Source organism: Lampetra planeri, chromosome 8, assembly GCF_965212315.1.
Source record: "Lampetra planeri chromosome 8, kcLamPlan1.2.h2, whole genome shotgun sequence".
NCBI lineage: Eukaryota > Metazoa > Chordata > Hyperoartia > Petromyzontiformes > Petromyzontidae > Lampetra > Lampetra planeri.
The window spans coordinates 14,734,913-14,759,264 of NC_136114.1; the positions used below are offsets into that span (position 1 = coordinate 14,734,913).

Consider the following 24,352-nt stretch of genomic DNA (forward strand, 5'->3'; position numbering starts at 1 on the left):
TGTGCAGACTCAAAGAGAGAGAAGCTATCGTTGAGTTTACCCGTCAATAACGCACGCCCACTGACAACACACACATCGTGGGGACAAACACAAACAAAGATAAAGATAATGACCAGAGCTCAAGGAACTCTTGCAAGGCCGAGATGACTTAAGGGATGCCAAAGACGGGTTCGGATCCCAATTAAAACATGGTCTGTGAATTGACCTCTGAAGAATGCCAGCGAGATGTTGAAATCTCACTCTAAATCACAGTGAGGGGGGAAAAACCCGATTTGAATCGTATGACGATGTCGCAACTTTACACATACCAAAGACAAGATCCCCCTATAGTCTTAACAGATTGTTGGGGCAACTGCTGTTAGTGAGCGCCTTTGAAAGCAAACACAAAGATCCCCCGTATAGCCTTAACAGACTGTTGGGGCAAGTGCTGTTGGCGAGCAGCACCTATGAAGGCTGGCACGGCACACGAGGGGGTGGGTGGCCAACACCACGCCTGGCCATCTTTGTCTCCAGCGTGGCGATGTTTCCACACTGCATCGGGTCGGTCCTCATTTGAGGCCAAGTTGACCTAGGGGAGGTCCAGGACTGGTTCAGATAATCGTCACTGGTGGTGGCCTTGAACGGGAATCGAATTCGGGTCGCCGGGTACATAGCGCAGCACACGAACCGCAACACTAATGTTCCCCATGCACTCAGCGTGGGGACACACACACACAGATAGGCCATCACGAACGCGATTTCTTTCATCTTCAAGCAAGACACACGTGACAGCCCAACGGCGAGGCCAAAGTGGCCCAGATATGAAGGAATCAACTGGCGCACGACTTGGCCCCCCCCCACCTACCTAGGGAAAGGGCACCGTCCCCCCCCCCCCCCGTGTAACTTATTATGCGGTTGCTAAGGCGACGTGGCCGGGCGGCAGCTCGCATGCGCGCCACTCGCTGCAAACGTTCACGGTTTCGAGCCCCGCGGCCACCTTGGTTCCTGCCGCGGGCGCGTTAGCCACGGACACGCGCCAGTCGGCTCCACAGCTGACGTTAAGCATCCCGTGAAGTTATTCTAACAAAAACTAAAAAAAAGGGGCAGGACCCCGCGTGTACTGGTGTAAAGGTCCACATTTTAATTACTTGAAAATCGCTTAATTGGCTGACACTACGTGGCAACAGCGCCCCATACTGTGGGACTACGACTGACGATACTTGTCCGCGAAATACAGCGCCTTTCGTGACAGCGGCCTTGTGCTAACAAGTATCGCGCAAATAGCAATCAAACTCATCACGTCATTTGCTTAAAGGCACAACTCTCGCTTTTATTTCTCGGGGGTTCGTGGCTGTGTCCTGCGCCGTGGGCTTCTTACCGTCCAGGGTGCACAGCGCAAAGAGACCAGACTTCACAGCCTCCCCTTGCATGTCCCCTGCGGCAATTAGGGTAAGGAGACCCACAAGCAACAGACGGAACAAAATTAAAACGGCGACAACATTGCACAGCTCTGTGTCAACCATGGTGCTGATTGCCAGCAGGGCACTCCAGTGGCGTAACCCAAGACCCCGACGCGTGACATCCTCCAGTTGCCTCCTGACCCTGCAGGAGCACTGAGCTATGAAGGTGGCGCTCATATCTGAGGCCGCGGATACAACCCAATTCACCCCGCTTTCATGGCAAACAAATAAATAAATAATCAGTCACTGACGTACTGCGCCGTTCAATAATATTGCACACAGACGATTCTTGGGAGATGATAGCTTGATGACAAAGCGCAAACACATTGTTAGCACGTAACCTTGGCAACAGTGATGAGCTAGTTTTTTTTTTGCCCCCCTAGGGCAATGTCTTCGTGATAACGTCCGATTGGCGCAGTGTCTAATGCTATTCATCGCTGGAGAAAAACGCGAAGCTCATCCATCTCCATTGTGAGTGCAGCGTTTACAAGGTTTCTGCTGCTGCGCCAAAGAAAAACCCAGGCTCTGCCCAACGCGGCACGGCCGTGTGTGAATCTCAGCGCTCGCCCTAATTCTAGAATGTGTTTCTCATAATCATTTATAATCAACGTTTTTGGGTTTAGATCGCGTTATTTATAAATGTGTCGTAACCCTCCACCACCCGACATGGCCAATCAGTAAAAAAAGTGTCACGTTGACAAAAGACAAATAGTTCACTGCTTTAACCCACCGGTGTGTTGAAGCGTGAAACCACAACATTTACAATTTTTGAGTACGACGTTTCGCTGGTAATTGCATCCAACATCATCGGGCAATTCGCCACAATGTGTTTCTCCCTCGCATTGCGTGCCCATTACTGCACCCATCTTCACGGCTGCCAGGGGTTGCCATTCGACTGCTATTCCCTCTCACGGACACAATAACTCTCGTTTTTAAGGGGATGTCCAGTGGGGAGGATGGCAGCGGAGGGGGTTGTAACGATCCGTCCCAAGGATTCCCACGCTGGTTTTGCAACAAACCGAGCCATGATGTTAAAGGGAGCAGATGTTTTAAGGTCAGAATCTATTCTTGTGAGCGCCAAGTAGGGCCATGAAATTTTCTCAGCACGCCATCACGTGCGGCAGTCCGTGCTCTCGCGACAATTTCCATTTCACCGAATAAACGAGCAGAAAAATATTGCGGAAGCGAAAAAAACAAAACCAGATCGTCGCTTGATATCAATTGGGCTGCATCCTAGAGCCGGGCAAGACACTACGAATGTGTGCAATGCACATAACGAAAATCCGATCGAAATTACTTTCACTGCACTCTCTTCCGTGCGCCCCAGCTCAGCAGCCTTTTATCGCGGCTCTTTATCTCGCACCGAAAACTGCCATCACCAAACCGGCGGCTTGGCTCGTAAAGCGGTGGTGGCCACGGCGTCGTTAAAGGGGATCGTGTAATTGCTTCGCCAGGACCAAGTCAAGTGAAATGAACTCCTGTGCCACGTCGATGCTGGGCGCTGATATTGATTAAACCTGTCACACGAGTATGGCGGTCCGATTACAAGCCTGGGCCGTGGTCACGAGCAGTATATTGACACCTTACAAATGGGTTTCACTTCAAAGGCCCCGTGCTCGCGTACGGCAATAATCGTCCGGGCGGTAGTCATGGAAAAATTGGTTTCGGGGGGCGTGAAAGCAAATGAATCGATGACGAAAAATTGTTGCCTCTTCTAAAAAGGGTCACAGCTATTCTGATCGTCTGACTTGGCATCCAGTTAACAGAGAGAGTGATGAAGCATGCAACAGTCACAATCAATCTGTTCAGTTGCACGCAAGTTAATTTAGAACAGACAGGGTGATCCATTGCCAGACACCCCACTAAAAAAAAAAAAGACAATTTTTTCAAAAGCCCCTCCACACGTCTTCCATCAATCTCAATACACTTCTTGATTATTTTTACTCTCCTCTGCGAGCTGTGGAGCCGTCGCTTTCACAACATTCAATTTTCCATTTAGAAGAAAGAGGGTCATTAGAAATCAGTGGGGTATCTATAAATGGATTACCCGGTACATACACAGCACACTTATATGGCATACAAAACTCGGTATTTCTGATATCCACTCTCAAGGTACCGAACACCAGATGGAAAAAATGGGATGAGCACCACTTGAAGCATCACTTCAAGACAAAGAGCCCCCCAATAGCCTTAACAGACTTTTTGGGGCAAGTGCTGTTTGCGAGTGGCACCTATGAAGGCCGGCACGGCACACGAGGGGGTGGATGGCCAGCACCATGCCTGACCGCATTTGTCTCCCTAGTGGCGATGTATACACACTGCACCAGGTACTCATTCGAGGTTGAGTCAGCCTAGGGGAGGCCCAGGACCGGTTCAGATATTCGTCACCGATGTTGATCGTGAGCAGGAATCGAACTTGGGTCGCCAGGTTCGTAGCGCAGTGTGCTAACCACAGCAGTTCTCTACCCGTGGGTCACACGCCCGAAGGGGTGGCACAGGCACACAGGGAGGTGGAGGGGGGTGCAGGCTGCGGTATGGATAGCATGCAGGGAATGTCAGCCTTACGCTGCGCCAGAAAAACATGCCAATACACAACACGGAACCAATGCCTTACTAATGCAAAACACACAAAAACCCTTGATAACATTACGACGACAAGAGGCATGGACAGGTGATCCCTCTCTCTCTGTAATGTGACCTTAGTGAGCTGGGGGAAGGGGGCGGTGCAACGACCAGTGGTCTTGAAGAGGCGGGGGCGGGGGGGCATCCCAAAGTAAGGTTGAGAACTTCCGGCAATCACTTCACCACACGCTCTCTTGCCTAAATGGCCAACCCAGAGTTTTTGTGAAACCACACCAGCTGAGCAATGAACTCAACATCATCACAGTAAGGTGCACTACTGCCCTCTGATGGACACGCCACACTTAAGAGTTTCCCACACCCTGCAATCATCTGCGGCGTGCTGCGGCCAGCCCTTTAACAGCCCTACACTCATGGGATTAGACAGCGAGTGTCGTTGCTGTTTATATAGGCACTTAGAGGTCACAAAGTGGTTCTAATGTGATACAATATGGGTTTGTATAGCGACTAAAATGCAACCATTTTTTCTATAGAAGCACAACAAAATAGCGGTGCATTGCTTCAGCGTTATGTATGCCAGTGTGTACTCAGATAAGAAAGCACTCCTAGCATTTACTGTTTATAACGTTTTATTGTATTTCAAGCTTAGTGGCTGTGTTCTTTCTAGGTATGTTAGGATTCACTGCCCCACTTGTGATTGTATGAAATGCCACGATTAAAAGGTCACCATCTGATAGTCGTTTCATTTGTTCGTCTCATTTGGCATTCTCATTTTTCCCAGTCCTGTTTGTAGAGTTTTAAAATGTTAAAACACTTTGCAAATCCACTGACGGATGAAGGCCTCCTCATACCGTGTCCATCATGAAGAATTGTTTGCGCATATTTCACCACGCCGGTCAGTGCAGACGAGTAAAGGGGGCCGGGAATTGAACAGGTTTTTTGGGTTCATAGTACATTGCGCTGCTAACCCCTGTGCCACCACTCCCGCTATTATTATATGAATTGTAAATTATCAACTTTTCCACGCATGATAAAATGCTAATTTCGTGAGTGAATTAATACATTTTAACTGAATAATCGTCACACGCCTAATAATTTATATGAATAGAGCTTAACTCAGGGCATGCTACTAAAGGTTGGCTTCTGTAGTCCACAAGCAAACCAAGCCATTTGTATGAAGCCTAGTCATCAGTAATGTCCGAGTATGGATTCAACTCTGATAGGTCATGACTAAGGCTACATACGATTCTGTCTTGGAGGTCGTAGTGGCCACAGAAATCGTGCGTTCGAACAAAGGTTCAAAGTAAATCTTGGAAATGGCTGGCGGAACACATGGGGTTCGGAACTTCCTTTACTTCCATTGAAAACAACGGTACTCTGGGTGGCGGTGGAAGGGGCACAGAGTCCCACCTTATGCCGCAACCTAGTTTTTCCCCGTACCTTGTCCACGAATTTGATGAATAACTGTTTCCAAAAATCGGCACAATTCGTCACGATCCACACGTTCGCGATAGAACAACAAATTGGGCAAACTTGTTTCACAGCAGCCACCTGTCACACCGTTACCTTGCCTGATGTTCGCGATGAGGTGCGTCGAGACGTTCTTGTTCTGGATTCGTGCGGAGGTCTGATGGGGAATCACATCGCGCATCTGGGCTTCACTGCTGATGGGAAAATAATGAGACAAAATTGCATTACACGCACACAAATGCACTGCAGTTTATCATTACGCCTCCATTAGCCTAACAGGTACGGCTATGCAATCGCTGCCTCATTCACCTCCATCTGCCAGTCTGAATGCACTGGGACTTGGCAAGTGGATTATTACTGTGGACAAATGTAATTTAAAAGTGAGCTTGACTGGTAGTGAACTGGCTCAGTCTTCTGTGTAACATTAGTATTAATAATAATGCAGTTCATTTACACAGTAAAATAATCACCAAGTCTCAAGACTCTTTTCCAAAGGAGGGTCCTGCATTTTGGTGTTTATTCCATTCCATTCGTGAGTGTTTGGCGTATTTGTGGGAAGCTGAAGTATCCAGGAAAATGCACACATACAAAGGGTGAACACTTGAAGCCCCCACAGGTTCAATAATCCATTGGTGTACTGCCATCTCCTGTCCATTCAATCAAATAACAGTCAAAGTATACAACTTCTGGTATTCTTAGGTAGCCTGCCATTAAAGTACTAAACAGGCTAAACCCTGCTTAGATTCCGAGATCTCACGAGGTTGGGTGCATTCAGGGTGGAAGGCATAAAAGAAAAATCCAATGTCAGGTTTGATATCTCAGCACTTGTAAGAACCTGGGTTCAAACCATAATTTGGTTGTGCGTGGTTAAGTACTAGACAAGTGCATGTACAGCCCTTTAGTGAATCCATTGCTGGAAGTAACTTACTCATCTGCCTCTAATGGACATCTGTGAAAAAAGAGCTTCATAACTTATCGGATTCCTCCAGCCTCAACAAAGGTCATTAATTCTGAGAGTAAAAAAAGGCTTTTGTTGCAATGCCCTCTTCTACTGACAATGTATCCCCATTAAAGGCATGTAACAATGCATCAATTTCAATCTATTATTAGGCCCACATTGAATCCAACGTTTACAATAATAAATTGTATACAATATAAGCAAATTATATACCAATATAATCTGGGGTGAATGGATTTGGGAAACAATGACAATACGGACAGTAATATAACACCCATGGATTCTTTCATCGAACTATGACCCTCATCAACACATTTCAGAGGGGAGGTTGAAAAGATTTAACAATGCAAGAAGATGTGCAGTGCATGCGCAAAAACTCTCATACGAGCTTACAACAACTGAATGTGTATACGTTTCTCCCTTGATAACCACCAACACTAAGAGTTAAGGAAATTATTGTTACATGCTTTTAAAACGCAAAGGGTGTGCTTTGCTTCATAGCTTGACATGAGGCTGCCTTGACTGTAGAGGGCTCCAGAACAGAGACTGCTTCAATGTTTATCTCTTTGCTAATAACGCACAAGAGGATATCAACGGTTTCAACATCAAAAAATCTCCCTGCGAGTGGAGCTATCAAAACTTTGGTGCAGTTCCCGCCGGTAGTAGACGAGCAGTCTGCACCTAAAATGCCAAATAGGTGCGGAGCAAGGCTCTGTGCCAATCGAAAGCCAGGCAAAAGAGGTCGCCTTTAAGCGTCTCTTAACAGTCGGTGTCGATTCAATGCTGCAAATGTGCAGCGGGGGTGGCATTCCAGACGGAGGGGGCTGCGACGAATAAACGACGCTTGGCAGTGAATATTCTAGTCCTTGATATAGAGGGGAGGAAGTGAGCCGCGCTCACAATGAAACACGAGATGAATTTAATAAAGCGAGCGAGCGCAAGTTTGCAAGCGCCGCTGCTCAAGAGCAGGCGACCGCACCTGACGGAGCTGGCCTCGGACTCCCAGTCGGAGTTGGGGTGGTCTGGCTCCCAATTGCACAGCAGAGTGGCGTAACCGCAGCCCGGCTGGGACACCATGAGCTCGGGGCTGCCGTCCACACGCGGGTTGGTCGAGAGGCTGTCCACCTGCGAGCGAGTCACGCGTCACGCGTCACGTGTCACGCGTCACGCGTCACGCGTCACGTGTCACGCGTCGCGCACAAAGCGTCGCCGTTGTCACGTTTCTCTTTCGTCTCTTTTGCAATGTTTCGTTGTTCAGTTGTCTCATTAGCGTCGTGTTACAAGATGACGGAATGTCCACAGGAAATCCAGCAGCTAAAAGTGCTCCATCCCATGTGAGAGAATGGCCTGTGAAAGGTGATTTAACAGAACTGCTTTCAAGATCCCCTCAAATGATATTCATGCACACTAGGGGTGCCGCATTTTCCAACTGCTCTATAATTATTAATCATAAAGCAGTCAAAGCCAACATTCTTAGAAATGAAAAACCAAATGTAATTACATTTATTGTGCAGTCTTTGGTGACCAAGCCACTTACCCTGGTCACCAGTGACTGCAGAGAAAAAACAAAACACCACTTGGGAGTGTTTCAGCAGCACGCACAGCTACGTATTTACAACCGCAGAACATAACAGGAATCCCAGCGTTCTTTACATGTCAAGATGACATCACTATCTTTACACATTTTGTACCCAACCTTGTGAAAGCCATTTGATTTTTGGGTCGTGTCTCCGTTAATACATGCTGATGACCCGTTGCTTCAGAAAAATATTTCCTTCCAAAACGAGCAACCATGATTTTTAAGCAGCGCTGTAGCGTGGTTGGCATGGGCCATGGTGCGAAGAAAGAATCGGGAGCCCCCTGTCCAATATGGCCCTCTTTATAACCCAAGTGCCAGGGTCCCATCGCGCTCAGATGGAGTTGTGCAACCTATATATTTTTTTTATTTTACCAGGTAACGCCCCACTGAGCTATACAGCTTTTTTCAGCAGCGACCTGGCGATCACAAATGATAGCTCAACGAAGTGGCGAATCATGTGGTGATGTGGAGCAGCCAAATACTCTAAACGCATGTTCAAAATGTGGAGGGAAAAAAACCGGGGACCCGGAGAAAAATCCACGCGATCACGGGGAGAATAGACAAAATACCAATATACAGATGTCAGGGTGTGGATAAAACCCACAACCTCCTGTATATCAGGCGAGGTAGCTAACATCTTGCCATACTCGTTAGCTACACCACTGTTTTCAAGCCATCATCACCGCCTCTCGCGGTGATGTCGAGGTTGCAGCGAATGAAATACCTGTCCCTCTAGAAGCCACTTCTTCAGCTGAACGAAATGCCCCACAGGATTCTCAGGGCAGTCCCCGGCGCCGGCCTCCCAGCGGAGGGCGCGCACCACGCGGTCCGTGTAGCCCACGACCAGCTCACAGCGCCCGTCGCCGTCTGCGGGACGAGCACACAGCCCAGCCACACGCGACGGCGGCAGCGCTCGTGAACAAAGCTTTAAACATTCCCCGTGACGCCGCATTACCAACGGTGCACAAGAGGAAACATTCTGGATTTTTTTCCTTCTTATATTTTTACGTAAAGAGTGGTGGGAGTCTGGAAGAGATTGACACAAACATGTTGAAAGTTGATGCACTGGGCCTCTTCTAGAAATGGCTTGATACTGTACCAGAATAGACCTGCTACGAACACTCAAACGAGATAGATGGACCACATTTCCCCCCTCTCATTTGTAATCGTTATTATGTTCTTTCTAATGTTCTTATAATAGGCAATATTTTGGGCAATAGCCCTTCCTCCTTGGTTAACAGGCATGTAATAATGCTTTCGCTCAAGATAGATGCATCACACCATTCGAATGAGAACTGATCACCTACGACTCATCCGAATTGCATGCAAATGATATGTCACAGTTGGTAAGGCCACGTGCGTGGCGGAGACTAACACTGGAGTGGCAGCCAAAAGAAGGAATAAGTCCAAAAGTACATCCACCATGGCGCTAGAGCGATTCATTCAATTTGTAACACAGGTTATAGATAGATTGTGGCATCGCAAGACAATGAGATTGCTATGGCTTGGGGAGGCCTTCATCCAACAGTACATATATCTTGGCTTATGATGATGAATAATGCTTTAAGTTACATTTAGTTTAATCGAACTATACAGACGTGACAAAACTAATTATAAAAAAAAGTTTGACTCCTGAAATTAATCAAAACCCAACATGTGATAATTAAGAAAATTGTTGAGAGGCAGAGGGATGAGTCATTACATACCTATTACTTTATATCCTACAGTCAAATTCTACGGAGGATGGCATGAATGTGATTTGGCAAGTGTATTCAGGAGTGCATAAATAAGTTAACCATTTAGCACATTAGGCAAGCAGTGTTCCCACAAGGACTGGTTCTGCTGGGTGTCAGCACACCCTTGTGGCCCACGTGATAGATGCTATTCTATACTCTTTGGTTCTTTCGGTTAAGTCACGTAGGTATAAAATAAAATAAATCAAAACGTTTCGGGCGCAACACAATCGTCCGTCATCAGGTGGGAAATCAAATCAAGATTAGATGCTATTCTGTAGAGTACGCTGGCTTTTCGGCATAAAATGCAAACCTGCTTTTGAATTATTAAATTACATCAAGCAAGCGTGTATATTTTAAACCGTAACATATGTTTCGCTGCATTTTTTCCCCATCCCTGCTTTTTAATGTCATCTTTTGTACCGCACTGCCAGAACATTCTGATCTGCCACACCAATAAATCAATAACAGTTGCTTTACACGGCAATTTGTAGACAGCGTGCGGCAGAAGGCATGCTTCTGCCGGTTCTTGTTTGCCAAGTTACCAGCATGGCTCAGCATTTATATATTTCTTCCAAGAGGGCTCGATAAAAAAAGAACTAACCAATGTCGCTGATAAGCAGGACTTTGGTGTTGGCGGGGATGTGCTGTTGCAGAGTTGGCCTGATTGTGGTGGGCTGCGGCGTCTCTTCTGCAGCAGGGGCATCTTGTGCCGGGTTTGATAGCCATGGCAGAAAGAACACGTGGCACAGGCCCTCGCCACTCACCGACACCACGAAGTTCTGCATGGTCAGGGGTCAGATAGGACATCAGTGACGACTACCATCATGACAGGTTATTCATCATTTAATAAATATGATGCAAACATTGTGTATTATGTGGCGCTTTCCAACATGTTTAATTCAGAAGCATTTCAATCACACTTTGGAAGGCAACGGGCAGCTGTCAAGGCAAAAAAAAAATTCTACCGGTTTGGGTCAGAAAATTTGGGGCAATGTTTTGATCAATTTAGACATTTTTCATTAGGTATAACTTCCCAGTAGCAACACAACTTTATAGGAAAGTCTTGCTCATATTGGCTCATTTGGATGAGTTAAAGTATGCCCCCCACCCCCCACCATCCTTTACAGAGCTATTGCATAATGCTTTCAACCATCACTGTAAATCATTTGTTTAAAAGTTCCAACGCATAAAAGGTGACACTAAAATAGATTGCTGAATAAGAAGTATCCCATATTAAGCTACACGTTTAGTTTTACACTTTTCAATATTCCTGTGGCTAGTGTTGTGCAATTAAATATAATGTAGCTGTGTATTACCTTTCCCTGGTTAAAGACGTCTCCGATACCAACACAAGTAATCTGAAATTGACAAAATAAATTATGGCAATTATTTTTTGAACTTCAACCTTCCACATGAGTAAAAACAAATATATAATAGAGTTGAGCTATCCCTCCCCTGGAACATTTCCCAAGATGAAAAACGTCCCAATATTTGTGAAACCTATATCCCTTGAAAATGTGAAAAAGGCTTTAGTGTCAGTGGACTATTACCATGGAATTTACTGTACACCACGTTAAATAACCTACGAATTACATGCTAAATGTCATTAACATTGGCTGCTGACATTTGGGCTAGGTCCATTTAAAACCTTTATAAACAGTTTGCCTTTAGAAGCTTACCCCCTCTTCCTGATGACAAATGCTTGTGTTGCGATCGAAACGTCCTAGTTTTTTTATTTTCTTTGAACCTATAGACATGACTTTACCGAAAGACCCAAACAATATGAACTACATCTGGCTGAATGTTCATGTGGGCCTTGCCACATGTTTTCAAGTTCAAGTTCATGTTGTTATAGCCACGTGAAAACTCAAGAGGCCCTGGATTGGTCCATTTGCAAGAGTGATATGGGTTAGATGTCCTTACCATGCCCAGGGAGCTGCTGCTCAGGCAAGGGCTTCTGCCGTCGCCTTTGTACACAGAAAGGCGGCCGCTCGTGTCTCCGACCACCAACTCATTAAGCTGCAAAACACAGAGGGAGCCATCCAGCATCAGCTTAAAACTCCACGGACGTGCGTAGCTTGAGAAGCTAATTGCATCGAGGGAGTTCTTAGGGGAGGTCAAGTAATCGGTAGCCTGTGCATGTTAAGTAGTGCGAGCTGTGTGTTATGTAATTAGATAGTTGTGGCCTTGGTCATTGCTCGCTAACAGCACATGTCAAATTCAATCATTTGCAAGGCTAAATGGAGTGTCTTATATAACTACTCGATCTGAGTTATAACTGCTCTGATACCTGCATTATCTTTGTGCTGTTCACCTTTTAGCGATCTCTGCTCTGACACTGGTGTGACAAAGTCATAACGAAGGCTGTCTCTGGTGTCGGATAATCAGTTTCAAAGGCAATGCATATGTTATCAGAGAATGTGTGTTTGCACGTTTTTACATAAGTATGTGTGGTTCATTCAGATTTAATCTCTTGCAAAAATGTGCCTGAATATCTTAACACCTCTTTTATGGCCAGAAAGGGTACGACCGATGTTCATTTTACATCATTTTTGATACTGGCAAAAAAGGTCCCATAGATAAACGGAGTGTGTCTTTGTTAATTCGTCAGACACAGTTGATGGTACCATTTTTTTTGTTCCTGCGATGCATTTTTTGAAGGTTTAAGAAAACATTTATTAAAAAGTCTATTTAATTAAATAGAACGTGTTGTCTATATTAATTAAAAGTTGCGCATTTTGATGTGACGTCACATTTCTCAAACCCCCCCCCCCTCGTCACACATCGTCACAAATGTCTGACCCCCCCCCCCTCCTAGGTGCGTGACGTCATTTATGGACGGTCCCTTACACACCTGTGGCACATTTTTGGCACAAATCTGCCACTCAAGGCGACTCCGCATTCATACTCAAACATACAAATAGAAAACGTTATATTAGAAAATAAAATATATATATACTATCTATGGTTGTTTATTATATATACAATTTGTTGGGTTGAAGGCCAACGTGATGGACAGCAAAGGAAAGTGCAGCAAATTCCATTGTTGGACTGTACTTCTACGCTGCCAAGGCAATGCCCGCTGCACTCGCTGCCTTCACCAACCCGCAGTGACCAGCTTCATCAAGTATGGTCAATTAGACCATACTTCTAATCTAGATAATGGTCAATACCCCTTGTGACTGACAACATTAGTGTCGGCCAGACATACACAACATTCAGTGTGGCGATCAAACATCACTATGTGTGCGTCCCATCCTGCTTTAAGATGGTTTTACTGCCCCGCACCTCCGATTGGTTACGTACGGTGCGAAAGAAGTTCACCATACAGTATATGCATTCCTATTAGGTAGTATTCGCGTGTTAAGTTAAGGGTAATTTGACAGCACGCATCTCACCGCAACACGATTACCCTAATTATGGCAATCGTGTCCACCGTGCAACTGCACTACCACGGTTCCCTCACGTGGCGGTAAAACTCTACCCCATCGTTGTCGGCGTCTCCCAGGCACATGGCGTGCGGGAAGAGGTTCCCGGAGAACTCCAGCGCGACCCGCTCCACAAACGACACCGTCCGCATCTCCGCGGCCCGAGTGAAAGACCCTCGGTTGATGTACGGGGCCCTGCGCCGGGGGAGACCACGGCCTCGCCTAGAAGCGCTGCCGGAAAACAGGCGCCCAATCCCCGCCGCCCACGACGCCGAGGGCGCCCTGGGGTGGTCGAGAAAAGGAGCGCGTCGGTCAAAAAAACGCAATCTTATTCACTGTTGCACAAAGGCACGCGCTTGATACACGCTCGACGCGTAAAGCTCTGGCTTGTGAATTGTTAACGTGGGAGGATATTTGTGGGGAATTCAATGTATAAGTTATGTTTACTGTCGCGACACCACGTGGGTGTGTACCCCGTGACGAGGGTGACGTCATCACCCCCCCCCCCCGCTCTCTGCCCTAGTCAACCTCCTCTATGACAATCCATGGAAGCCTTCAATCCAGCAGTAGATGATCATGGCTTAACGATGATGATGCAAAATCAATGCGGAATTAAAGCCCCTTTCATAAGTGCGTACAGCAGACAACTTTATGCAGAATCAAAAATATACGGGTTGGCCAGGAGATTTGCAGTGGAAATGGATTATTGAATCAATCTGTGTGGTGTTTTGAGTCTTACCTCTTTACCCTTTCTCTATTTGCACTCCAATAAAACAATTATTCTTCGCTGTTGCTGTAGCTTGCTCACCTCCCCTATTGGACATCTGTGAAAAGAGCTTAATAGTTCATCGGATCCCTCATGCAGTCTTCATAAACATTCTGATACAAATGCAGGACCAACCTTTCAAAAGAGCATTGAGACGCAGTGTATTGGCTAATTAGGGGGAATTAAAACTACATTAAAATAATCTTTGGCAATGGAGAAAAATTACACATTTAAATGAGGTACACGTTGTACATTTAGAGACATTTTAAACAATTGCAATCTTTCACATTGTCCTAAAAGTAAATGCCACAGCTAATTAAAACTCAGTGATAATGAATAGTTTTAACATAAAACGGATGGCAAATTGTTTCATGTATGAGAAACATAGTGATTGGAATACAAATTACCAAATGTGTTTATTTTAGGAGCATGAAGAGAATATTCAGGCATGTCATAAATTTGCCTGAGGTGTTAGTAAAAATGTTTTAAGGCTGTACGCTTTACCGGAAAATTTTATTAGTAAATGCCTTAAACACAAACATCACCATCATCATCTGTGCAGTTCGACCCGCTGCTGAACTCAAGGCCTCTCGAAGCCGTCGCCACTTCTCGCCCAGCGAGAAAAGCGGTTGGATGAGAGAACGCACCGGGGAGGACGTGCACGCTGGAGATGGAGCGATGCAAGCAGCCTTTGTGCATGAGCTACACGGATTGTAGACAATCACAGGGCAATGCCCGTGCCTGTCTATTGCCAGTGGGAAGAATACAGTCTGATACTGGTAGGAACCTCCTGGTTACACCAGCCCACAGGGGACTATTGTGTCCGTCCGTACGTCGTGAATCCAAAAGTGGGGGAGGTGGGGCTGGGTGGAGAGGAGAGGGTGGGGAGGGGCTGAGCGGGGAAAATGGGGAGGGGCTGGGTGGGGAGGGTGGAGAGGGGCTGGGTGGGGAGGGTGGAGCTGGGTGCTTGGTGGGAGGGGTGGGGCTGGGTGGGGAGGGGCTGGTCACCCCGTGGTGCCCTTATAAAACTCAACTTTAACCTACTCACGCCGGCTTGTGCCCGCCCTCACAGTCGGCCATATTTGCGGAATACACCACGCCGCCGTTGACCCTGGCCATTGACCGAGCAACCCAACGTTCCTACCAGCTCCCCCCGCAGGAATGTGTTTATAGCGATCACAGTCATGCACCTCACAGTTCAACATTGTTTTTGTTAACACACACACACACATAATCACAAGGGCAGTTGGGTCCAGACTATTTCGGGCTGTTTAATTGTCTGGCTGATTAATTTATCACGCAGTGCTCATCTCGCTTCGCAGCCTAGAGACAGCGGTGGAATTTCCACATTCCCATGGCAGACCCCAGTCAATTGATGTAAATCACTATTGACTAAGCAGAAAGTGGTACCTTTTTAACTACCACGCAGGTTGACCTTAACATGTCAAAATTATGATCTTTATTTAGACCTATCCCAACTTTAACCTGATGCCAGTCCCAAGAAATGGCTGACCCTGTTTCACTTGGGGTGCTGAAACGACAAATGTAATTAAAATCTAACTTAAAAGGTCTCCCAGTTTTCATTTGATCTCCATATAGTCCATGGGCCAAAGCAAAAATAATGATTCCACTCGAGTCTCCAGCAGCGATAGAGCGGCGAGATCAGCTCATGTGCGAGTGCGAGATCGTTGTCTGCATCGTGTGACCACGAGAGTTGGTGGTGGCTTGGGGAGGCCCTCATCAAAGGGGTGGATCGATCGTGGCTGTTGTTTATTATGACGAGGTGGCACAACTTTTGTGGTTACATGTACGGCCCATTTGTCGACCCCCACGTGCCGGCGTTAATTTGATGACGTGTCACCACGGTACCAAATGCTTGACGTGACAATTACGTCACCAAAAGACCCAAAGAATATAAATAAAGTGCATGTTGTGTTAGCACAACTTACTTTCAAATGTGATCACATAGCTCACTTTAATTCATAATAAAGGATTTTGAGTCATATCGCGTAAGTATTTAAATGTGCCGTAACCCTCCACCACCAGACACAGCCAGTAAGGTTTGTCACGTAAACAAAACGTGCCAATTAATGACTACCGGTGTGGTGGAGAGTACAGCTACAACACTTACAATACCGGGGGATTGGTAGCAAACCACTAATATATTGTCCAACTTCGTTGCGACTGAGCAGTGATGCATCTTAATTTATTTTGGCTTATAGAAAACTGTAATAAAAACACTAGATTCGTTAATGACACCGTCGGAAGCGGTCAAGTATATAACAGGCGTCGTTTGGGGCATTGTGCCTTCATAGCATGTGCTATTACCATAAATATAGGCGATAATGTTTTTATTTCCTTTTAAGGCCACAGCATTTTGACAAATTCCCCAGAGCACCTGTGCACCACTGCCAACGCAGAATCGTCAAATAGATTGCTGAATATTTTAATCCAGAGTGGTCGAGGAATCCCTATCCCTGTTGTGTTAGCAGAGCTCCGCTCAATGCACAGAGGGGGTGGAGAGGACAGCGACTTCCCCGGCCAGCCCTTGAATCTCGCGAGGAGGCCACCTCAATGCGAGGAAGAGTTGTGGGGACGAGAGGGAGCGCTGTGGGACCGTCGTGAGGGCTCGTGGCGACCAATGGAGGCCGTGACGACGAATCGTCATCGCACCGCTGGCTCACGAGGTCACAACTTGCAGACGATAATCAGTTCATAACTTTCCTTAACAACAACATAATAATAGGGGGTTTTCTCCTTTTTTTCTGGCAACAAAACAGAAAACCTTTTTACAAGGATTCATGTCTGCATTAACCATAATACTTGCAGTCAAAATGCAAACAAAAAACACACTATGATAATATATGCATTGTCCTTGAAACTGATTGGTCCACACCAAGGGACGGCTTTCTTTTGAGCCTCGACCCAATTGGTGCTAGACCAGAGGACGCCAAAAGGCGTACAGCTCAAAGACAATGCTGCACTATCAAAGTAATGAGGGCTCGGGGTGAGCATCTACATCATTAGACCTCCTTTGCCAAAGGAGGTCTAATGATGTAAACAACAACAACAACACCAGATAAACAGACAATACATCTCCTCCACATACTTTCACCACCACCCTCCCCAAGCGGTGTTTTTTCAGCCATGATTCAACAATCGTATTTCTTGTCTTGTTTTTGTATCTAGTCTCTGCCCCCCCCCTACCTTCACCCTAACCGTAACACGGGCATATTATTTGCACGTAAATTGAATAAAATAGCAAGTAACGTCAATGCACTTAAGTTGACGAATGCATCGCGAGTGTAACGATTTGAATCGTTGAATAAATTTACCATTACGCGTCGAGTACATATCACACGTGGGTTTATCACTTTGGAATGCACAGCCTGTTATTTATTAATCGGCAGCAGCAGCAGCAGTAGCCCACACCTGTGGATTAGGGAGTTACCATGGTCTGCATTCCACTGCCCTCCTATCTCACGCTGCCACTAGAGAATGCCACCGGCGGAGGCAATTACCATCATCGTCATCAGCCATGATCAATCCACTGCTGGATGAATGCCTCCCCAAGCCTTTGTTGCATGTGTAATAAAAGACTTGACCACGATATCTGGCTCAGTGTCCTTTATTCGGTCCGTACTGCGTCCCCACACGGCTGTCTCTCTTATTCTCTCTGTGCTGGTTCCGATGTCACTCCAGTCCACATCAGCAGCCCCGCTGCTGTTCTTGTCGCTCTTGCAGCCCCACAGCAGCTCCGCTGCTGTACTCTCACACAGCTCCCTTGGCTGTTCCTGCTGCAGCTCTCACGGCCTCGTGCTGTCTCGCCTTCTCGTCGCTCCTGCGACTCCTGGCAGCCACCCCGCTGCTCCTCACACACAACCTTACTGCCTATCTCTATCTGCAGCTTTACACCTCCCAGTAGCTCCCTACTGTTCCCAGGGTTGGCTCCCGCTTCTGACGGTGCCCCCTCGGCTCGTACGCCCGCGTGGCCCCACACCTTTCCATTCACACCCCGACTGCCTTCTCCTTCCGGTTTCCCCGCTTAAGGATTCCCTACCTTTCACCCACGTCACCTGGCTCCGCCTCCTCATGACGTCACATCCGGAAGGTCGCTTTCGCCCGCATTACACCACCCTCCCCCATAGAAAAAACCCAGCCGACCTCGGCTGAACAACACCAAAGCGTAATGCGGTGAACCGACCTTCCCCCTTAAAGGACACTAAGCATGCAATATAACAACAAGAACAACACACAAGTAACATCGACGAACGTACGAAAGCATGCGATAAATACGACGGCAAGAACAAGAACAATAACAACATACAATCAACGAAACGTAAGCGATTTGGAACGAGTGCGGGTCGCCGGCCCGTCCCGGACGGTCGGCGGCCCACTTGTAGAACGGGGACGCGATGGAACACGAGAAATGACAGGGGGTAATTCCCCTGCTGCGATTGGAAGTCCACCGACATCTCGTGTCCCTGACGAATCAGTCTTGGTCATATTCGGCGAATGCGCCTGCAGTGGGGTCGGAAGGGTCGCCGGACTTGAAGGTCCCGCAGCCTTGGCAGGCGCCCTCCGAGCAGGCCCACTCCTCCCCCGCGGTGTCACGGTCGGCCTGTCTGGAACAGGTACGACAGGCGCTCTAGCAAGATCAATGGACGCAGGCGGGGAAGAGTCAGAGTCAGCAGCAACAGACCCCGGCAAGGCAACATTGGGAGATGACGCATCACGTAGGGGAGCAACATATGGTTTCAACCGCGACGTATGAACAACCCAACGGCGAGAACCAAACTGAACACGCGCCGACTGTGGATTGGGAACCTCAATGAGGCGCACAGGACCATGCCAAGGTTTGTGCAATTTAGGAGAGGTCCCCGGCCGCACCTGCGGGCAATGGAGCCAGGCCAGGTCTCCCACCTTCCAGGGGCACTCCCCCTCAGACCGCCGAGCGTACCGCTCGTTCCGGGCCTGGGCTTTGGCCGTAGCCACGCGGGCGTTTTCCCGCGCCTCCGTAACCCGGCGAACCGTGTCCTGAATGTATTCAGGGAGTGGTTTACGAGGTCCCTTCACCCCAGTACCCAATTGCACATCCACCGGAGGCACGTTTTCCCGACCATACATAAGGTAAAACGGCGAATACCCTGTAGCCGCATGGGGCGTCATCCTGTACGCCGAAAGCACTCCGGGGATGTGCAGATCCCAATCCGATTGCTGCTCACTCACAGTATGGCAAAGCATGGCAGACAATGTCCTGTTCAGCCGCTCAACCATACCATCCGTCTGCGGATGGTATGGAGATGTCCGTATCTTCTTAGTCCCAAGGCCTGCGCACACTTCAGCCAACAATTTAGAAGAGAAATTTCGGCCCTGGTCCGTGAGGAGTCTCTCCGGCGCCCCCTTGTCCATAATGTACCCAAACAAAAAGGCGTCGGTGATGGCCGCGGCCGACTGATCGGGCAACGGCCAGGCCATCGGCCAACGGGAGAGATACTCGACCCCTACCAGCAAATATTTATTTCCCCTCGCCGATGGTGGGAAGGGTCCCAATATGTCCAGTGCCACCAATTCATTGACTCGAGACACCTGAATCGACTGGAGAGGCGGCACGTAAGGATGTTTAGGCGGCTTACGCCGGGCGCATTCAGGGCACGCGCGCACGTGCCCTACGACATCTGTCGCCATGCCGTGCCAAAAATAATGACGTTGTAACGTCAACAAGGTCTTCTGCACCCCTAAATGCAATAGTGTGTCACAATGGAGAGTTCTAATCAACTCAAATCGCAAGGACGTTGGTACCACCACACGCCAGCTTTCCTGGAACCTTTCTTGCCACATAAGCAGACCATCTCGGAGAGCGGTTCGCGGCCCCACAGCCGAACTCGGACTCCCCTTGTCCCTCATAGACCGCTTCCGCATGGACAACAACGACTCGTCCATCATCTGGTCTCCGAATGGAGGCGTGGGTTCGGACCCCACTTCTGACACCAGTGTAATAAAAGACTTGACCACGATATCTGGCTCAGTGTCCTTTATTCGGTCCGTACTGCGTCCCCACACGGCTGTCTCTCTTATTCTCTCTGTGCTGGTTCCGATGTCACTCCAGTCCACATCAGCAGCCCCGCTGCTGTTCTTGTCGCTCTTGCAGCCCCACAGCAGCTCCGCTGCTGTACTCTCACACAGCTCCCTTGGCTGTTCCTGCTGCAGCTCTCACGGCCTCGTGCTGTCTCGCCTTCTCGTCGCTCCTGCGACTCCTGGCAGCCACCCCGCTGCTCCTCACACACAACCTTACTGCCTATCTCTATCTGCAGCTTTACACCTCCCAGTAGCTCCCTACTGTTCCCAGGGTTGGCTCCCGCTTCTGACGGTGCCCCCTCGGCTCGTACGCCCGCGTGGCCCCACACCTTTCCATTCACACCCCGACTGCCTTCTCCTTCCGGTTTCCCCGCTTAAGGATTCCCTACCTTTCACCCACGTCACCTGGCTCCGCCTCCTCATGACGTCACATCCGGAAGGTCGCTTTCGCCCGCATTACACATGTATGATCCTAGATTTGAAGTTTTCGTGACTGCAAGGATCCATACTCTAAAGTCACGTAGGTTAAAAAAGAAAACAAATAAATTAAAACACGACGTTTCGGAGGCAACACAAGCTTCCGTCTTCAGATGGAACCGTCACCTGAAGACGGAAGCTTGTGTTGCCTCCGAAACGTCGTGATTTAATTTATTTCTTTTTTAACTTTACGTGACTTTACCGAAAAAACCAAAGAGTAAGTATAATCTTGTTTTACCAATTTCCCGGCGATCTTACACGGAAGATCCGTGGCGGTGCGCGAGCACGGCAGCAGTGGCATCAACGAAACAAAAACATGAAAATTGCAGAGAAACGGGGAGAGCAGGGGGTCCTTAAGGAATATACCACAACCAACAAATGAGGTTGTTTAACAGCCGTAGAGTAATTCACCTGGCACCTCGCGCACAAACTATATTTCAACACTGCTATCACCCCCTCCCATCCCCCGGTCATCTTACCAGAGGCAATAATCCCTGCCTCAATGTCTCCCCTTCTGCCGTCCGCTTAAGCGACAGCGGCAGCAGCAGCAGCAGCGTGCGGTCCTCTCGTCGCCACGATACTCTGCCCCGCGGGAGCGACTCGGCAGAGGCGGCCGCTCAAGCGGGCATCGCACATTTGTCGCCGCTAATTGCCTCGCTCGGCGTGCATTTCTCTGCGGCAGATGTTTAAAACAAAAAAAAGCCACAGCCTCACGAAGGACGCGGTAACCGGTCTAAAAATACCAATTTGTTGTCACATTAACGCTCGTGCGAAGTGCTCTAATAACCCCGTCGCCGATCGTGCGGGCTTGAGGCTCACACCTCGGCAGTGATGCACGCGTCATCTGGTTGTGGATCGGCGACGTTAGCCGGGATGGCTACGCCGCTGCTGCACGTGGCTGCCTCCAGTGCAGCGCTGTGGGGGCAGCAGCGAGGGTTGGGTGGATCGCCGCACGCACACACACACACATGCTGTTGTTGTTGTTGTTGTGAACTCCCTCGTGGTCGTCGAGGTGCCGTACCTTGGCTCGCCAGGAGAAGGCGGTGCAGCAAGTGGACCCGTCGCCATCTGTCTCCATCTGTACGAGAATCGAGCGTTGCCCCCTCGCGCAAGGTGTGGGGGTTTCTCCGGGTGCTCCGGTTTCCTCCTCCCCACGTGTTGTATAATGAACGCCACTCATCATTAATTTGCGGAACACTTCTTCAAATTATAATATATAAATAATATTAAATATTATTATTAAGCATGAATATATTAATCATAGGCTGAAAATTATGTTATCAATAATTATCGACGTATAATTAATATTAATACATTATTAATATGTATATGTTTGCAGCTGGCTCCACCCGACCGTGCGGTTCCTCCCCACAAGTGCAGTCCAGCGTGGCTCAACACTGCAGGACAGGATTTTAGTTTTCTTCTCAAAGTGTGGCCCATGCATCCCGTACGCAGTCTCTATGTCCACGTTAACTTAATGATGCTAATCAGCAAGAGGTTGTTGCTTAATTCGCATGACGTCAGCGACTTCTCTTTTCGACAAATAATCGGGAGAAGCGATCGCAGACCGGCACGATGCAATTTGCACTTCATCAGTTTGAAATATCTATCAGGAATAATAATAATTTACATTCCTTTGTCAATCTATTGCTGGATAAAGGCCCCATCCACACATTTTGGTCACGGAAGGTTGCTTGACCATACTTCACCATGCCGGTCAGTGTGGGTTGGTGAGGTTCAAGGGTGGCGTGGTGGAGTGTGGGCAGGACCGGTCCAGATCTCGCTCGCCGCTGGTGGCAGCTGCGGTCGGGAAATCAACGCGGGTCGCCGGGTTCACAGCGCAGGGCACTAGCCAACTGCTCCACGACGCCTCGCCAATTTATAAGTGGAATAAAAGGGTAATCGTGCGGACGTGAAACCATTAAAAAGTGCCCAAAACTGGCGGGGTACGAACCGCTGCTTCAGACTGAGCCACAGCTCATCCTGTGCAAGCACCTCTTTCATGTTGTTGTTGTTGTAAACGCATGCAAAGTGTATTCATAGAGACGGCGTGAATAATTGATTACGTGAACGCCACGGTTATCTCATGAGCCCAACATTCAATATGTAAATCAAGATAAACTTTTTTGTGCCGGATTCCTTGGCGCGATCAGCTAGAGGTTCCTGCCAAGCCTGCAGGCGATGGATGGCCAGACTCCGGTACGAATACGGTGTGCACAAGGTCCAAGCGAAGAACGGTAATACACTAAAACTACAATACTAAACACATTTTTTCTTATTTTACCAGATAAGGCCCACTGAGCTATGAAGCTTTTTTTTTTTTTATAAGCGACCTGACTATCACAAATGATAGCACAATGAAGTGGCTTAGCGTGTGAAAATGCATAACAGCCAAATACTCTAAACGTATGTTTCTAAATGCGGTGGGAAAAACCGGAGGACCCGGAGAAAAATTCACGCGACCATGGCATCAGGGTCTGGATCGAACCCACGGCCACCTGTATATCAGGCGAAGTAGTCAACATCTCACCACCGCGACGCCCCGACGTGCTCAGTGCAGGCAACTGAGCCAGTTGCCCTGAGGAGGTGACTGGGTTGTGGCCCAGAAGTCAGAGCGCCGAGAGCCTGGGTTTCGAGTCCAGGCAGCCACCTGTGAATAAGCTGGGCCTCCTCGAGTGTAGTGGGTTGATCGTCTCAGCCTGGCCACCAATGGCTGCTCACAAGAAAAGCCATCGCATAAAAAAAATCGATTCGTCACTTGATTCAGATTATTTCAGCTCTGAGAATTCGACGTATAAACGATGTCCCCCGAGTTGGGATAGAGAAGCCGATAGCAGTGACTTCAGAAGTAGTTCTGTGATGGCATCTTCCAGGGGACTGTTGATTGTCACTGGGTGGAAGCAACGCGAGCTTGGGAGAGCTCAGAATGGAAATTGTCTTCATCTCATAACACCAACCGGGCAACTGGATTTACATTCATTTATCGCTTGAATGCCACGGCATCTCAAAGCGCCTCACGGAGGACAAACGAGTGAAATACACGGTCGCCCTTGCAAATGAGGGAAAATGTAGAGGGCGGTGCGACGAAGAGGCAATTAATTGGAGAGAAAATGAAAAGAGTAAAGGACATCACAGACCCAGCAGGCACTGGCGTGGTGCAGGTTGGCATGGGCCCTGCTACAAGGAATGAAATGCGGTCATATTTTCAATTTCCTCCAGAACGGAAACTGGACCCCGCGGTGCAGTTGCACCGCCTGTACACCAGAGAGCTTACGCCATTGGACACAGACATAAACGACAACAGGCACGCACGTACACACGCGCGCACACACACGGGGGCAACAGGCAGCCAGCGAAAATCCCAGCATCCGCAGCACGGCGGGACAACATTTTAACAAAGAGGAACAACAACACGTGGTGCGTCTTTCCATTATTGGCAGGACCCGTGACACCGTGGTTTTATTTTTCGCGTGTCCATTCATCCATAATGCTAGCATGCCCCCTACCCACCCTCCCACCCGTCCCACACACCCAACGCCCGAGGCACCTGTCCATGTCATCTGGGTCTTCGCTATGGCCTCTGCCCGGGCATGATATTATTTTTCGTTTGGTCCTGATGATTATGTGTTAATGAAAGTCGATGCGGCCACGCGCGAGAGAGAAGCAAACGCAATTTAACCTCGGCGGACAATTTTACGCTCCAATGTGGACAGCCGCTGCTCACGGCTTATCGTAGCAGGACAGCAACACTCCTTGGGGTGTCTTTTTCTATAAAAATCCTGCGGCTCAATCGTTTTAATTGCGCCCAGGACTGATTCTGATTAAAGCCAAGTGTTGCTGC

At 48.2% G+C, this 24,352-nt stretch overlaps 1 protein-coding gene across 6 annotated transcripts in view; it reads right to left on the bottom strand.

Moving 5' to 3' along the window:
* The window catches only part of ITFG2 (integrin alpha FG-GAP repeat containing 2), a 30,391-nt gene extending 16,707 nt beyond the window's left edge, over positions 1 to 13,684 (bottom strand). The window contains exons 1-8 of one of the 6 annotated variants that reach the window (XM_078597150.1): positions 13,247 to 13,684; positions 11,686 to 11,781; positions 11,079 to 11,120; positions 10,364 to 10,541; positions 8,751 to 8,893; positions 7,427 to 7,572; positions 5,586 to 5,680; positions 1,358 to 1,414 (exon numbers count right to left, since the gene is read on the bottom strand). In XM_078597150.1, coding sequence (XP_078453276.1) covers positions 1,358 to 1,414; positions 5,586 to 5,680; positions 7,427 to 7,572; positions 8,751 to 8,893; positions 10,364 to 10,541; positions 11,079 to 11,120; positions 11,686 to 11,781; positions 13,247 to 13,342 — 853 coding nt within the window. In that variant the 5' untranslated portion in view covers positions 13,343 to 13,684. Of the gene's footprint in view, positions 1 to 1,357; positions 1,415 to 5,585; positions 5,684 to 7,426; positions 7,573 to 8,750; positions 8,894 to 10,363; positions 10,542 to 11,078; positions 11,121 to 11,685; positions 11,782 to 13,228 lie in introns of all 6 variants that reach the window. The other 5 variants (XM_078597149.1, XM_078597148.1, XM_078597147.1 and 2 more) reach the window with 5 other exon arrangements.
* Between the last annotated feature and the right edge of the window lie 10,668 nt (positions 13,685 to 24,352).